Source organism: Dipteris shenzhenensis, chromosome 28, assembly GCF_047967505.1.
Source record: "Dipteris shenzhenensis isolate YYH24624 ecotype China chromosome 28, Dip_SZ_1.0, whole genome shotgun sequence".
NCBI lineage: Eukaryota > Viridiplantae > Streptophyta > Polypodiopsida > Gleicheniales > Dipteridaceae > Dipteris > Dipteris shenzhenensis.
In genome coordinates, this window is record NC_141623.1 from 43588394 (window position 1) to 43603588 (window position 15195).

The 15195-nt window shown below is 44.4% G+C and overlaps 1 protein-coding gene across 5 annotated transcripts in view; it reads right to left on the minus strand.

The window, feature by feature from the left end:
• Nucleotides 1-14725, minus strand: part of ATSAC1 (Phosphoinositide phosphatase family protein) — a 132304-nt gene extending 117579 nt beyond the window's left edge. For 4 of the 5 annotated variants that reach the window (XM_087399428.1, XM_087399425.1, XM_087399427.1 and 1 more), the window contains exons 1-4: nucleotides 13859-14725; nucleotides 13531-13735; nucleotides 13095-13260; nucleotides 11080-11302 (exon numbers count right to left, since the gene is read on the minus strand). In XM_087399428.1, the coding sequence (XP_087255554.1) occupies nucleotides 11080-11302; nucleotides 13095-13260; nucleotides 13531-13735; nucleotides 13859-13966 (702 nt within the window). In that variant the 5' untranslated portion in view covers nucleotides 13967-14725. The remainder of the gene's footprint in view (nucleotides 1-11079; nucleotides 11303-13094; nucleotides 13261-13530; nucleotides 13736-13858) is intronic. The other variant, XM_087399424.1, reaches the window with a different exon arrangement.
• Nucleotides 14726-15195: the final 470 nt, after the last annotated feature.

Genomic DNA, 15195 nt, shown 5'->3' on the forward strand with positions numbered 1-15195 from the left:
TTTCGGGTAATTCTAGAGAGTGGTGCCTACTGAGAATGCCCAGCTATGTTGAATCCCATCCATGCCTATGTCTCCCTAAAGACATCTATTCATAGATGGTGCTACATGGCATGGGATGCAGAGTCTTACCTCGAAGTATGGCGGCTAGCCTCCAGCTCAGGGTGATCCTGAGGGATTACGGAGGGGTGGTGATGCCTGGCCTACACCTAATGTGTATACCTAGATGAATCCAAGAACATTCCCAAACTCATTCCCTAAAAAAAAAACATAGTGCAGTTTCAATCTCACGAGAGTCACTCATAAGATTGAAACCATAACATAGCACGGACTAGCTACTATGACATCCCCACTGACGTCATCAGCGCCCAATAGTGGGTGTAGACCATAGTATAAAAGTATGCTCTCACACATACAAATCCACACACCCACACATACTTGAGCATCCATTTATGCAAAGTCTTCGTACTGAGTTTTTGTCGGCACTCCGGAGGTGAAGGGCAAACTCAGCCATGACGAAGGCTAGCACTAAAGGAGAAGGCTAATCAAAAAGTAGTCCAAATCTCTTCATTCAAGCTACAACTGCTTGTGAAGTCTAAATGATTTCATTTTAGTCTCTCCCAAACGAGCATCTAAATCTAAATCTAGCTGATAGGGCAACGCACCATTTAAGATAGAAAGAATTATTGCAATACCAGCAGGCCGCAACTTGGATGAAAACTTCACAAGGTTAAATTTGCATGTCCGCTAATACGGCAGAAGCATATACCTAGATGAATCTAGGAACATTCCCAAAATCATCCTCTAAAAACACAACATAGTGCAGTTTCAATCTCACGAGAGTCACTCATAAGATTGAAAACCATAAACTCCATCACGCATAGCAGGGACTAGCCCTTGGTGATCTTGCAAGTTAGCTCAAAGAACGAGTCGGGTCCTAGACCCTCCAAGTCCGTCTTGTGGAGGTGTTTCATTTGGTATCAAACCATCTCTTTATTCTAACATGAAAATGTTCCCTAGCTTGCTTTGGATTCCTGTATGTAGTCGCAATTTGGAGAAGATAAAGGGCGAGGGAAATTTCATGCATATGTTGTGTTGATTTGCTGTGTACATGTTTGAGTCGTGGTGGAGGTAGAACTTCCATTGTTCATCATTAGGCTAATTTACTGTATGTTGTTTTGTTTGGTAAGTAGCTCATAGCCTTGCAGCGATGTTCATGCAAACTGAGACAAATTCTAGGTAGAATTCGTGGCTATGAGCTGCAGTTAGCTCATGGTTGATGGGGAAATCAAGCAGCACTTTCGTGCTGGTTATTTCGATCTGTTCCAAGCTGAAGCAATGTAGAGGTAGATTATAAAGGTTTGCGAGGAAGACAGGGTTGGCGAAGTGATGCTGATCCTCATGGCTTGCTTGGCAAAATGACACTGAACAAGGGGATCGAGGACCTGTACAGCAGCTTGCACCCTTTCTCTGGATGTCACAGCGTATGAAGGATTCATTTGCATGATCTAAAGGGCTAAGCGCCTCTAGAAATGTGTAACGCAGAAGCTACTGCTACAAACTTTCCATGCTTGTGCTTGCATGTTGCAATAGTGTGCATGCAAAGGTGACATGCAGGGATATTTGGCGGTCGCATGTGCCCCCTAAGGGCTGCATGTGGGTGGATGCAAGGGTGCATGAGAGTGCATACAATCAAGTTTTGCTAGCTTTAGATTTGTGCTCTCTTTTCTCTTTTTTCTCATGTGTTACCAGCAGCTTTCTGTTATATCTACCATGGATCTTTGATGGTCACGTTATCATGATTTTTCAAAGCATACAATCTTGTGCGTTCTTTGTTTGGAAAGCAGTAGATTATCCTTATGGAACAAAATCTTGGTGAAGGAGCTCAGCCCTTTGATGCTCATGGACCTTCTGCACCACCTTAGGTATATAGGTAGTCCAGATAGATGCTCAAGTGCTGCAAATTTTATTTCCACAAATGCAAACCACACAGCAACAGGTCATGTTGCTGCAACAAAGCCAAGAATCCCAGCATGTTCAGACTGGAATCCCTTCCTTTTCTTTTGAGGTGTATTCTTTTTTTTTGTAAAGAAAGGAACCTTCTATTAATGCTTGAAAAACTTTCATACAAAACAGCAGCCCCGAAGGTGCTGAGTATGGAAAAAACCAGGGATAAAGGCTAAAAGAAGAAAAACCCGCCTGTTCCAGAGAAACCCAGCTCACTGCCTAGGGAATCTCTGGTACAGGGGGTAACAGCCAGGTAGTCTTGAGGTGTATTCAGGGGAGGAGTGTTCACTTGACTATGTTTGCTCTGAGTAGGTGGGAGGCACACTTTGCCTGGCTACCCTTGGGGCGATGTACCTCTGAAAGAAAGACTTTTCATGGTGGCGAGATCTTAAGGAGAAGCCCTCCGCCCCTACACCTTCACATGCCCCCACATGTGAGCTCCCATACGAGGAAGATAAAGGGGCAGTAGATCCAGGGGTTCGGCTCAGCACGGAGAGATAATAGCAGCTGCAATAGACCTCAGACTGCAGCGGTTGGCAATAAATTAGGGTTGTTGGTTGCAACCACTGTTAGCAACAGATCTATTGCAGATTGTAGGGCCTTCTCATTGGCACATCAAGTGCTCAGATCACGCCAGCAAACCTGACAATAAAACGGACTTGGTAGCCTGTAAATTAGGTGGTATCTTGTGTGTATGTTGTGGATCACATAGTAGCCTTCCATTTGTAAGGCTGATAGTCAATACCACTTGAAGTGTTGACTTATCTCTTTGTTGTGATCCTCCATCTTCTCTCCTTCCCACGTTGAGCCTTCCTCCATTGTGCACTCTCTCTCCTTGATCTAACATGGCATCAGAGCCTTGTGGTCTTCTCCCACTTCTTGTCATTTCAAATATGAGTTGGCGGTGTAATGCGTTATAAGCATCATCTTTCGAGCGAGATGGAGACAATATGGAGTATCATTGTTTGATCTGCCGAAAGAAGCAAGCATTCGTTTGCCAGAATTAGGATTTACTAAACCTCCTGTTTTGCAACAACCCCAAGGACTTTTAGTGGGAATTTTTGGAGCGACGGGCCCCTTCTCTCGCTGTCGCCAAACTTTGGCATTCCTCACCAGCCACCACTTGACCTTTCACGGTTGCCCCGCCCCACCTCATGTGCACTGTTCACCACCAATGACGTCAGAGACGTAGCTTTGAGGCTATATAATGGTCGATCCAAAGATCACAAGGGGCTACGTACTAAATACATTACATATGGACTAAGTGCCTTCGCCCTGATCTTGGCAAAGCTTTTTAACGAAGCAATCTACATAGGTTTCCACCACAGCTCGACCTTTAACACCATTGTCCCTTTTCACAAAAAACTACACGACCATCATGATTAGCCATGTCATGTCCAAGATCTATGCCCCAATGCTCGATACAAGGTCAGCCAGTGTACATAGCACAAGGACTGAGAGCTACTAGACAAGCAGGCTTCCACACCGATCATGCAACTCTAGATCATATCCTTACACTCCGAGGTGTCATTGAGGAGCCAAAAGCACGGAGACAGACGCGTTGCTTTTTGGATCTTCGCCATAAGGCTTTAGACATAGTGCCATGATGCCCACATAATCTCATATCTCAAATCTGGGTCACAAGCAAGGTTCGGATGGCTACACGGTGGACAAAGATCTATTAGGGATAAACAGGGTTGTCCATTAGTACTAACCCTGTTTGGCCTCTACATTGATGAGCTTGAGATCTTCATCGAGACACTAGGAGGGGCAAGCTCATCTCTTGCCTATGCCTTGATTCAAATTCTCCTCTATGCAGACAATGTAGTCTTACTCTCCTCTTCAAATGAGGGTTTCCACGCAACACTTGGGTGCACTCCACACCTTCTATGAGACACATGATCTGAAGGTCAATCTTTGGTAAAACCAAGGTTATGATCTTCACAACATATACAGGGCAGTCATGCATAGAGAGCAGTTCACCTTTTACAGGTTATCGATAGAGATCACACATAGCTAGGAGTGCTTTTCTTTGGCCCGATGTCATGAAATTGTACTTCTCCCACAAAAATAAGAGAGATCATTTTTATTATCGACTCCGTGTAGGATCGTTAAACCAAAGAGAGAGTGCAAGGTACAAAGAGTCCATAGATGAACAGCCGTCATGTCAACTAGTGTTATGAAAAAGAAGTACATAGTACTTGTACCTAGACCCTAGGACTAAGTGTCCTAGGTGTCACATAGGACTAAGTGTCCTATGTGGCATAAAAGGCACAAAATAAACTAAGTGCCTATACCTATGCCTACAAGGCACGTACCAGGGCCCATAGGGCATCACTAGAACTGGGAGAAGATGGCCTACAAACCCCCCTCCATGGTATGGGCTGATCAGAATACCTGGTATTTTCTGATCATGGTGGCACATGTTCATCCAAAAGGATATAGCCACCTATGAATATACAAGGTATGTCAGATCACGTAACAAAGGGAACCAAGTGTAAAGCCTGGCGGAAGACTTCAAACTTGGGACGAGGAAGTGCCTTTGTAAACAGATCTGCTATGTTGTCCTCTGTGGAAAGAAAGGACAACTCTATGTCTCCTGCTGACAACCGCTCTCGAACATAATGATAATGAACTTCAATGTGCTTGGTACGCGCATGAAAGCGCAATGGCCAAAGCACTCTGGCTGTCAGTGTAGATCATAGTGAAGGATGTCTAGCGAATACCAAGATCTGTAAGTAACTGTCAAAGCCAAACACACTCTACTATAGCAGTGAAAGCTGCCCTGTACTCAGCCTCACAGCTAGATGTGGCAACTGTTGGTTGCTTCTTGCTAAGCTAAGAGATACATGAATTGCCAAGCAAAAAACAATTGCCAATATGTGACACTCTGGTGTCGAAACATCCTGCCCAGTCACTATCCGTGTAAGCATGCATGGTAAGTGAGCCCTGATCACCATAGAAGAGAGCTAAATTATGAGTGCCTTTGAGATATCTGAAAACTCTCTTTACTGCTTACCAATGCTGTGAGCTGGGCATGTGCATGAATCTGCTGAGCCGAGATACTGCATACTGTAAGTCAAGCATCCAACAGCCTGTTGATACAGAGTGATATCACATGGTGGGCTCCCATCATGAGCTGAGAATTTGAACAGGGTCCACTCGTGTAGAGATTGGCTTGCAATCCTCAAACTGAAAACGATCAAGGAGCTGTCCAATATACTTGGACTGTGACATCATGATACCCCCCTCAACAATTTGTCCCAAGCATCCTTTGCTGTCCTGCAATACCGGATGTGTGGAATAATGATTCTCTTGCATGATAAAGCAATACAGGAATGTGCATTTGCATCTCTTGCATCCCATCTTGATTGTTCCTGAGTTGGGGGAGCAGCAACAAGAAGATAAGGCATCAGGAGGAGTACCCTCTGCACAAGGACCAGCAGTAGAGGCAACCACTGTAGCATTGGCTGGCCTCAGATCAACCCTAGAAACAATATTCCAGAAATGCCTTGCAACAAGAATATGTTTCATGAGATAAGACCACATCGGATAGTTGGTGCCATCCAACTTATCATCTTCACAAAGAATGCCAAATAGATCATGATTGTTCCTAGCCATTGCGAATGTGATACCCTGAAAAAGACCTGAAAACCCAAAAGCCTCAAGGCTATCACTGCAAAGAGCTGGCTGTCCAAAAATGACAGCAAATATCTGCAAATAAATATTCTGCAAATTTCCAACCCAAATCAAAGGGCAAATGCAGATTTGACCCAAATGTGACTGTGTCAGGCAATGTTCACTGCAAAAACAGCAAATCTAGCAAAAGCCCCAAATTTAATGAGGGCAAATAGGCCAAAAAGAGGGCAAATGCAGAAAAGCCCCAAATTTTGCTGAGATTTTTGCAAATGTGACCCAATGTATAAACATCTGACTCAATGTCCTACAAAAAATACTCAATGTCCTACAAAAGTGACTCAATGTTCTCCAATCTGTCCCAATGTATTGCAATCAACCAAGAAATTGCAGCCCAAATCCCAAAAGGTAGCCTCGAGGGTTGCAACTTTAAAATTAGGACTTGCTGTCCACAAGGTGACTGCAAAAATGCAACTATCCCAACGTATAGACCTCAAGAGGTAGGCTTTCCAAACTGTTGAAATAGCTTGATACGACTTCAAACAGTAAAAGGAAGATAAGGACAGCAAAAGCCCCAAAATTTGAGAATGTCCTGTATATAGATTTGCACGTGCAAACCTGTACGGAAATCCCCGAAACTAGTACGATCTGTACGGAAAAGTACGAGCTGTACGGACATCTGTTGTATACATGCAGTACAAGTGTCCAATGTACGGTGTACATACAACGTACGAAGGCTATACGGATCAGGTACGATGTACGGAACACATTGCGGAGCAGACACTCTGTACGAAAGCTGTACGGAGCATGTACGTCTGCTGTACTGAGCAAATACGATACCTTCTGTACTGAGCAGGTACGACACATTACGATGTACGGAACACATTACGACTGTACGGAGAGATGTACGGCGTAGTACTTTTGATGTACGGCAGCGCAAGTATGATGGGTGTCCCGGAGCAGGCTCTACAACGGCGCAGGTACGACGGGTATCCTGTGTACGGGCGTCCATATAGTCGTACGGGCTGTACGGATGGAGGAGCAAATAGGCTAAGGGGAGCTGGTGCAAGTCCAGGAGCAGGAGACAAGTCAAACGTGGCTCTAATACCACTGTAGGATCGTTAAACGAAAGAGAGTGCAAGGTACAAAGAGTCGATAGATGAACAGCCGTCACGTCAACTAGTGTTATGAAAAAGTACATAGTACTTGTACCTAGACCCTAGGACTAAGTGTCCTAGGTGTCACATAGGACTAAGTGTCCTATGTGGCATAAAAGGCACAAAATAAACTAAGTGCCTATACCTATGCCTACAAGGCACATACCAGGGCCCATAGGGCATCACTAGAACTGGGAGAAGATGGCCTACACTCCGGTCAAAGAAAGTCGACCTTGGTTAGCTAGAGCAAATTTACTTCCTTTGTTTTACATTGGTTAGTAAGCACTGTGGTGATGCAAACAAGGGATTAGGATTAGTCCAACAACTAGAATGCATGCATTGACTAATCTTTAATGGGTTAAAGCGTGTTTGATATTGTGGCAGGACCTTGGAGAGTGCAAAAAGGCCCTCGTTTTAAGGGGAAAAGCATAAAAAGCAGGTCCCACAATAGAGAAGCAAGTATGGAGCGCCCAATTTTGGGGAGAAAGCACACGGCTAGGGGGCGAGCAGCCTAAAAGAGGGCCCATAGGGCTTAAAGCAAGAAAATCACCTATTTGGATAAGAAAGCTATTGCTTTCTAAGAAAAGCTGGCCTATTTTGGCTAAAAGCACGCCCCAGCTTTTTAGGGAACGCCTAGCTTTTTGGCTGCGTGCCATGTTTATAAATTAGAGAGCAATCTTCCTCTTTGTATGGATGGAGAATCCTACTTGTATCAAATTCATGATCCCCTATGTGCAAGCTTTATAGAGTTTTCTATTGCAATAAAGACCTTGGGGGGGAAAAGATGGGGAAAAGAAGGGGGGGGGGTGGGGGGGGGGCAGTCCTTATTTCTGGCCCTAGTGTGGTGCCATGTTCTCTTTCTCTCTCTCTTGCTCTCAAGTTCAAGCTTCAACGTTCTCTTATTTCTGGCCCCTAGTGTGGTGCCAAGTTCTTTCTTTCTCTCTCACTCTCAAGTTCGAGCTTTAACGTTAAGTTTTTCTTGCTAAACTGAGTTTCCAGCCAGTATTCGAAATCATTTTTGAAGTGCTAAGTGCTTAGATTTGCTGTGAATTCAATATTGAAGCTACATTTTATTTGGAGAAACGTTTCATCCCGATCTTCATAATGAGATTAGTGATGCAGGACCGATTGAGAAGGAGGTATGCTACCTTTGCAGTCTTGAGCATCAATGCTTTGGCTCTCATTTCCAAGATCCACAAACCAAGTCTCTTCTCTTCAATTCGTTGGTGTGTCCAACCGGTACGTATGGCAGCCCATAATTTACCAAAGGCGTATTGGGCTCGGGTGGAGAGGTTCAAGTTCTTTTATTTGGGGGTGATCCGCAGTAGACCGTAATTTCACACAAACCATCTTGGCTGAGTTCGGAGTCCCCCCACTCCAGCTTGACGCAGCATTCTAGGTGATCACATACTCCACCAAGTCAAGGACTGGTTCCTTGACCTCCGGCGGATGCATGTTACAACTTACCATGGCTGGCCTTACCCGCATCCGTGACATTAGCAGCTGAGGGTGGTCAAGGGTGTTGGTATGCCCATACATGCAAATAGTTTGCGAGCCTTGTGTTAGAAATGACCCAACAAAGGGTACGCACAGCGTGAGCTCACACAATGTGTGTGTGGGGTGTGGAATCACAAACTTCTTTACTTAATGTGCGTCACATAGATTAGATGTGCAGACTCATCAATAGACAATGAACCAGCCAGATAGAGAAACCACCAAAATATATTTCTGTCCAAAACTATGGACACAATACAAAAGATATAGATCTAGAGTCCCACCAATGGTGTGGTCCTCTGATCTTACCACAAGGTCCTTCTCCTATCAGCCAATTATCTCTAGACTCGAGTCCGCGTGCTCCACCTCGAGCTTCTGTAGACTATCCGTCCAGATCCCTTCCACCTTGCTGTCTTTGCACCAGCCTAGGTGGGCAGCTCTCTCAGCTCTTAGTCTGCAGCTCCTTGTGCTCCCTTCACCTCCTGAACATAGGCCCAAGGGAAGCTCCTTTGCTGCTCCTATCTGCTGGCTGTTTGCTGCTGCAAGTGATGATGATCACAGCACCTTGCTGCCCTAAAAGACAGCCAAGGTCCAGCCCTTCCTGGCTAAGTCTGCAGCCCTTGTTGTACTCTCTCACCTCCTGTAGATAGGTCCAGAGAGTAGGCTTCCTGCTGCTCCTTTCTGCCCTGGAACTGCTGGCTATGCTGGATGTGAAATGAGGCTTGAGGCCTCTACTTTTATAGGGCCCAAGGCCTGCTGTAAAAAACTGACCAGCCTGCCCTAATCTGGCCGACCAGACTGTGGCTGGTCCAGCCCTTTAAGGGCTCTAAAACTGGGGCCCTTTGGCCCACACTTCTAGGGCCTTTGGCCCTCCAATCTAGGCAAGGGCCCAGCCCTATATAAGGCATGACACTGCCCACTGGCAGCCCCATTTGCTGCTCCACCAGGCCTCATACAGCCCCGTACAGCTTTGTACCCTGCTCCATACACATGCTGATGTCAGCGCCACCTGTCCTAGATCTGCACAGCCTTGTACTCTGCTCCGTACACTTGCGCTCCTGACCCGCCTGTACCGCGCCTTTGCTCCAAGCTCTCCAGGATGCTCTTGAGCAGTGCTGCCCACATGACAGCCTTGCTGCTGTCCATGTGGCAGCCATCTCTTCACTCTTGGCTGTGAGGTGCTGCCCATGTGGCAGCCCCCTCTCTTTCTTCTCTCTTGGGCACATCCTGCCCTAGGTCTCCCTCCCCCACGCTCTCCTCATTTGGGGGCTTACAGATGGGGAGGTGACCTTTCCAACACCTTGAGGCTTGGACTACACATGGATAGATTGCCTTCCTTTGTGTGTGTGCTCGTGCACGCGTGTGTGTAGTTCGGGCAGACTGTCCCATTTGAAATAGATTACGTTCAGGTTTTTGCAGCACTCTGATCCAAGAATGAGATTAAAAGTATCTAGTCTTACTGGCTATTCTCTCTTGACTTTCACTAAATAAAAAGGATCTTTCTTTTTATTCTTCTTCTTTTGAATATTCATACCGTTAAAAACGTCAATTTGCAAATGCTTAGCTAATCACGTTGGTTAGGCAAATTACCACTAAGATATCTTGCTTTGCAAGCAAGTGCTATAGGACAATGCAATAGAATGCAACGGCACCTAACTCTTAAGGTGGATTAAAAGAAAACTCCAAAGTATGCTCAGGTCATAAAATGGAGTTTGTCAAAAAAAAAAGAGATCAGCAACTTTTTGGGGTTGAGAGCAACGGCGCCGCTTTCTTCGATCAATCTTGAGAACCATGCATTCATATGTGAAGGAAAGGCAGCAGGATTAAAAGCACTTAAATGGCCAGTGGAATTCAAATCAAGTATAAAAGCCCCCACAACTGAACAATATATCAAGTACATAACATGAACAAAAATAGTGACAAGGTATATTATGCAAGGGTTTGATTGATGCAATCATATACCTAGATGAATCCAGGAACATTCCCAAACTCATCCTCTAAGAACACAACATAGTGCAGTTTCAATCTCATGATAGTCACTCATAAGGTTGAAAACCATAAACTCCATCACGCATAGTAGGGACTAACTACTAAGACATTCCCACTGATGTCATCAGCGCCCAACAGTGGGTGTAGACCATAGTATAAAAATATGCTCTCACACATACAAATCCACACACCCACACATACTTGAGCATCCATTTATACAAAGTCTTCGTACTGAGTTTCCGTCAGCACTCTGGAGGTGAAGGGCAGACTCAGTCATGATGAAGGCACTGATACAATCATGTCTCTTCTCATTATATGTCATCGACACTCGCCTTCATAGGTTTTATCTTTGAAGTTGCTGGCATGTCCTACCTGCAAGATGTCAACCTATAATGCAGTCTTTACATAAACAATGAAGCAGGGGGCGGGATGCATATAAGGCATGTCATATGTCACCACAAAGCCCTCATTAATACTTATTGCAAGGCCACATTTGCTATATAGCTCATAAAAAGTCTATGATTATCATGGAATTGAAAATGTAAAAATGAGCCTTGCCAGCACTTTTTCATTACATGACCGCAAATTGGTATTTCAGCAAGGATAAGAAAATAAAGAATGCTTTCCTTATTTGATACAGAAGAAAATAATTATTTACGCTTCATATGTCAAATCAAAGTAAAGTGAACTACAAGCAAAACCAAGTAAGTGAACCAAAGCTTGATTTCTATAAGATGCGATAGTTGTGTAGTTTTTATAACCTTTTAAGATAAAAAGCATCACCTGAGATCATCATTACCTGCTCAAATGACCCATGTATCAAAGCAACTGTCCAACGTGTGTTGTTGAGTCTTTGACGAATAGAACGTGTAAGGAATGAATTCCACACAAACATATTTTCATAGGGCATCCTCTCGGCTTCATTAACAAGCACATTCCTTTGTAAACTTTGCATAATTGGATACGTACAACTGAAGAAGAAATCCTTTGTAAGGTCGACACTGGATAACAATTTCTTATATCTGAAAATTACAAAATAAAACAAGCATGATTTGTTGAATCGAGTTTGAGAGAGAATAGCTTCTAGTCTTTAATGTAAATTGTGAACCTTTACAGTCAGTTTATAAAGTAGCTTAGATGCAATGGACTTAAACCCATCATAAAACCCATAGCAGCCCTTAGCACTGATACAAACGTTCTCATCACACTGGCAGGAATTGAATTGCAGTCATGGTAAGTGCTGAGACCTTAACCAAGTTGTGTGAAGAGAAGATTATTGACATTCGAAACAATCTTCAAGATCCTAATCTTTTTATTACCCTTTGATAATGCCTCAAGTCAAAACGAAAAATGTAAAGGGCCCAAATTCTATAGGGAACATTCAATTGCGTTGAAGATAGTGTTTTGTCTCCAGCTGTATTTAAACCAAACAATCCGAGCGACGTAACAAACAAAATGGCACCCACAGTTGTGCTCCATCTCTCTGGAGTACATATTTTCTCTGCACGCACAAAAGCACAAATAGAAATCAGCAACCATAGACCAACGGTAGTGGCTACAGCACGCTGTCCATCATCACAGAGGTGCATATAGCTCACAGAGTGGTTTTAGTTCCTGGTGCAAGAGCATGACACAATGGGCTATGTCCAATCAAATGATCTCACTAGAGGTCATTTCCTGACGGGGACTTTATTTCTGGAAGAGAGGCGATCAAGGTAAGGTGTATGGCCTTTCATGAAATACTTCTTCTTTGTGGGATACATTGTGGTTCTGTGGTTCTCAGCATTTTTAGGTATCCTTAAGGAGGATGCAACCTAGCTGAGGTATTCTATTTCCAAAAGAGATGACATGTGCCAGACCATACCAATCAGACAACAAATTGGCAGTTAGGAGTAGACAGGAGCCCTTCGATAAAGCTTTCACCATGGAGATCCTGATGCCCTAGGCAAGGCAAGGGTCAAACAAGGCCCAAAGTTCAAATGTTTATAGGAGGGGAAAGGGAAGTCTCCCTCATCTAAAATTTAGTTGATCATAGTTGGTTTGTTCTGAAGAGAGCCTACCCCTAATCCACCTGTTGGTCAATCAGCTGCAGGCCAACGGGCATGAGAATTAGGATATTCTCCAATCAATCTCTACACAACCGTCTTAATGCCCTTTTTGTAATCTTCCCAGACCCACAATTTATCCTTCTTCCCCTCACACAGTATTTCAACAGTAGCAGCAGGGCCCCTCACAACAGGTTATCACAGGCCCCAATGGAGCTTGATCTGCCAATCAGCTCGAAGGGGCCCTCAAGTACTACCACCTGAATACCACCCTTTGACAGAAATGATTGTAAAATGGGGTATGATTAACTAATTTAGTTGAGGGTTCCCCAGTTTTCAATCGGTGCCTATTGTGAACAGAGTTCTAGAGCATATTTCACTTCAGTTGTAACACGTAGAGACATATTTCATTTCCATTGTGGCCCGCTAACTTGTATCCAAATCTCAAATCACTGCTATTTTTCCAGTCCAGCTGTGAAAGTCTGATAGGATCTCCCGGTGTATTTCGAGGATCGCTTTGTTCTTTGCTTCAGACACATTAATGCACAGGCTAGCACACTACGGGCTAGCAAGTAAAAGCAATCTATTTGACGATCGCTTTCAGCCAAACATTTTAGAAAGATGCATTTTAAGCTTTCAGATATACTTCCAGGGAATAAGGTAAGGTCCTAGAACAAAAAATTGAACTGGCAACATGAAATTGCAAGCAAGAATATAAGGTTCACGACATGACATTTTTTTTAAGTGTTTTTTAAAGAGAGGCACAAACCTCAGCTCGGCCTTGGAGTGTGCCATTTCAGTCGGCACTGTAGGATGGGGAACAGTAATAAGTTGGCTCTCCTCAATTCCATAGATTGCATGGTCACATATACTGCCAACTTGCCTTCGTTTTGTGACAAGAATGAGATAGTACGATCCCAAAAACTTGGTGCAACCTGCAAAATACGAGGATAATTTAGAAAGTATATCGTGTATCAGGTTTTCTTTCAGTCTCATAGACCCATCGGTCTTCCGAAGACTCTAATAAAATTTCTTTCTTTCTAAGACACAGCAATTCTTGAAAGGGTAAAATTAATTTCAGTAATTGCCTCTTTCCTTAGATCTCACTTTTGGAAAGGGAGTTTGGGAGAACGGGGGTACCAGGGGAGATAAGACGGGAGAGAGGAAAGATTGTGGGTCACGAACTAGTTAAAGACGGGACAAACCTGCGATGCCAAAAGCCTTGGTGACAAAACTGAGGCCGCCTGTTGCACGATTGCCATCAGCAATGCGTTGTAACAGATCATTGCGTTCCTGCAGTGTATATTGAACAGGATCCTCGCTTATGTTGAGCTCGGATGGCTCTGATCTATCAATCTTAAGCACTCTCCAGTATGTTTTGCTTTTGTCGCTTCCAATCAGATAGAATCTCTGAAGTCAACAATTCGGGCCATATGCTTGCCTTTAGAAAAATTGGCAACATGAAGGCGCCGTAGTCGAAATTAAAGCGAAATAAATACCTACACGAAAAACTGACGACGGGAAGGCACTAACCTGTCGAGTCTCGTAAAGCCGAAATTTCTCAAGAGAGTAACTATTTGGATCCAAGTCGACGTTAGCTTCCGGTTTGGGCTTCGGGCTGGCAGGCTTGAGCTGAGGCATCTTCACGAATCATCTGGAAGCAAAATGTGGCCCAGCGACGGATCCAAATGCTCGCCAGTTCAAGTAACCAAGTCAAGCGTGAACGAATGAAGCGATGCAAGCCACAGACACCTGCTCACGCAGGGTACCAGAGCCCCTAAATTTGAGACCCGGCGTACAGCTGCTAATGACCTGCTCATAGAGGCGAGTGGTGAATTGAATATACAGGGTGGGTGGTAAGCGTCCATCAGTGCTCCACTAGAAGTTCGGCAAGGAGGGAGCAATCTCATAGATTAAGGTATGGAGTCTGCTTGCGATTCCAACGATTTTATGGAAGGAGAGAGATTCTGCCTCAGATTTTGCGGAAGCGCAGACGTTTTGCCATCAGATTTTGCTAAAGAGCAACACAAATTTTGCTGAAGAACAGAGATTTTGCCTCGGATTTTGCTGAAGAAGAGGGACGTTGCCTCAGATTAAGGTATGGATTCTGTTTGGAATGAGCTGCAGTCGAGGGAGATTGATTTTGCTGATTTTGCCATTCGATTTTGTTGAAGAACAACACGAATTTTGCGGGAGAAGAGCGATTTTATCTCGGATTTTGCTGGAAAACAGAGATTTTGCTGGAGAAGAATACAAGTTTTGCCGGAGAACAGCGATGTTGTCTCGGATTTTTGCAGAAGAACAGAGAGTTTGCGGAAGAACCGAGTTGTGTTTTGAGTCCTTGGCTCAAACGTTTTAGGCTTAAGGTCCTTTTCACATGTGAGACCTTCCTTCCTTTATGTTTTCCTTTGACATTTTCATCCTGTCAAATAAAACAAAGGGTGGCCTCCAAGTGATCTCGCCTCCGGGTCTAAAGTCTCAAAGTCTACATGGCATGCACCTTTGGATGTTGGATGTCACACGGACATCCAGTCAGCGGCATGTTGACATCGGCATGAGGTTGATAGTGGCATCGGATGGCAGATGTCGGGTGAGTAGAGAGCAAGAGAAGATGCCAGGAGGTGATAGGTTTTTCCCCCAAAGTTAAGGATGGAGGTATGGAGGTCAAATGGAGCGCGAGTATGGAGGTCGAATGGAGGGGGGGGCTTTTGCGACCTAATCTCTGCATCCATTCCACAGCCGGATGTCAGCACTCTGATTTCAACAATCTACATCCCCAATTCAACAATGCATGTGGCCACACCTCAAACATCCATTTCACATCCAAATGGCCATGCCGCTCTTACCTCAACATAGCAATCTTCACTCTT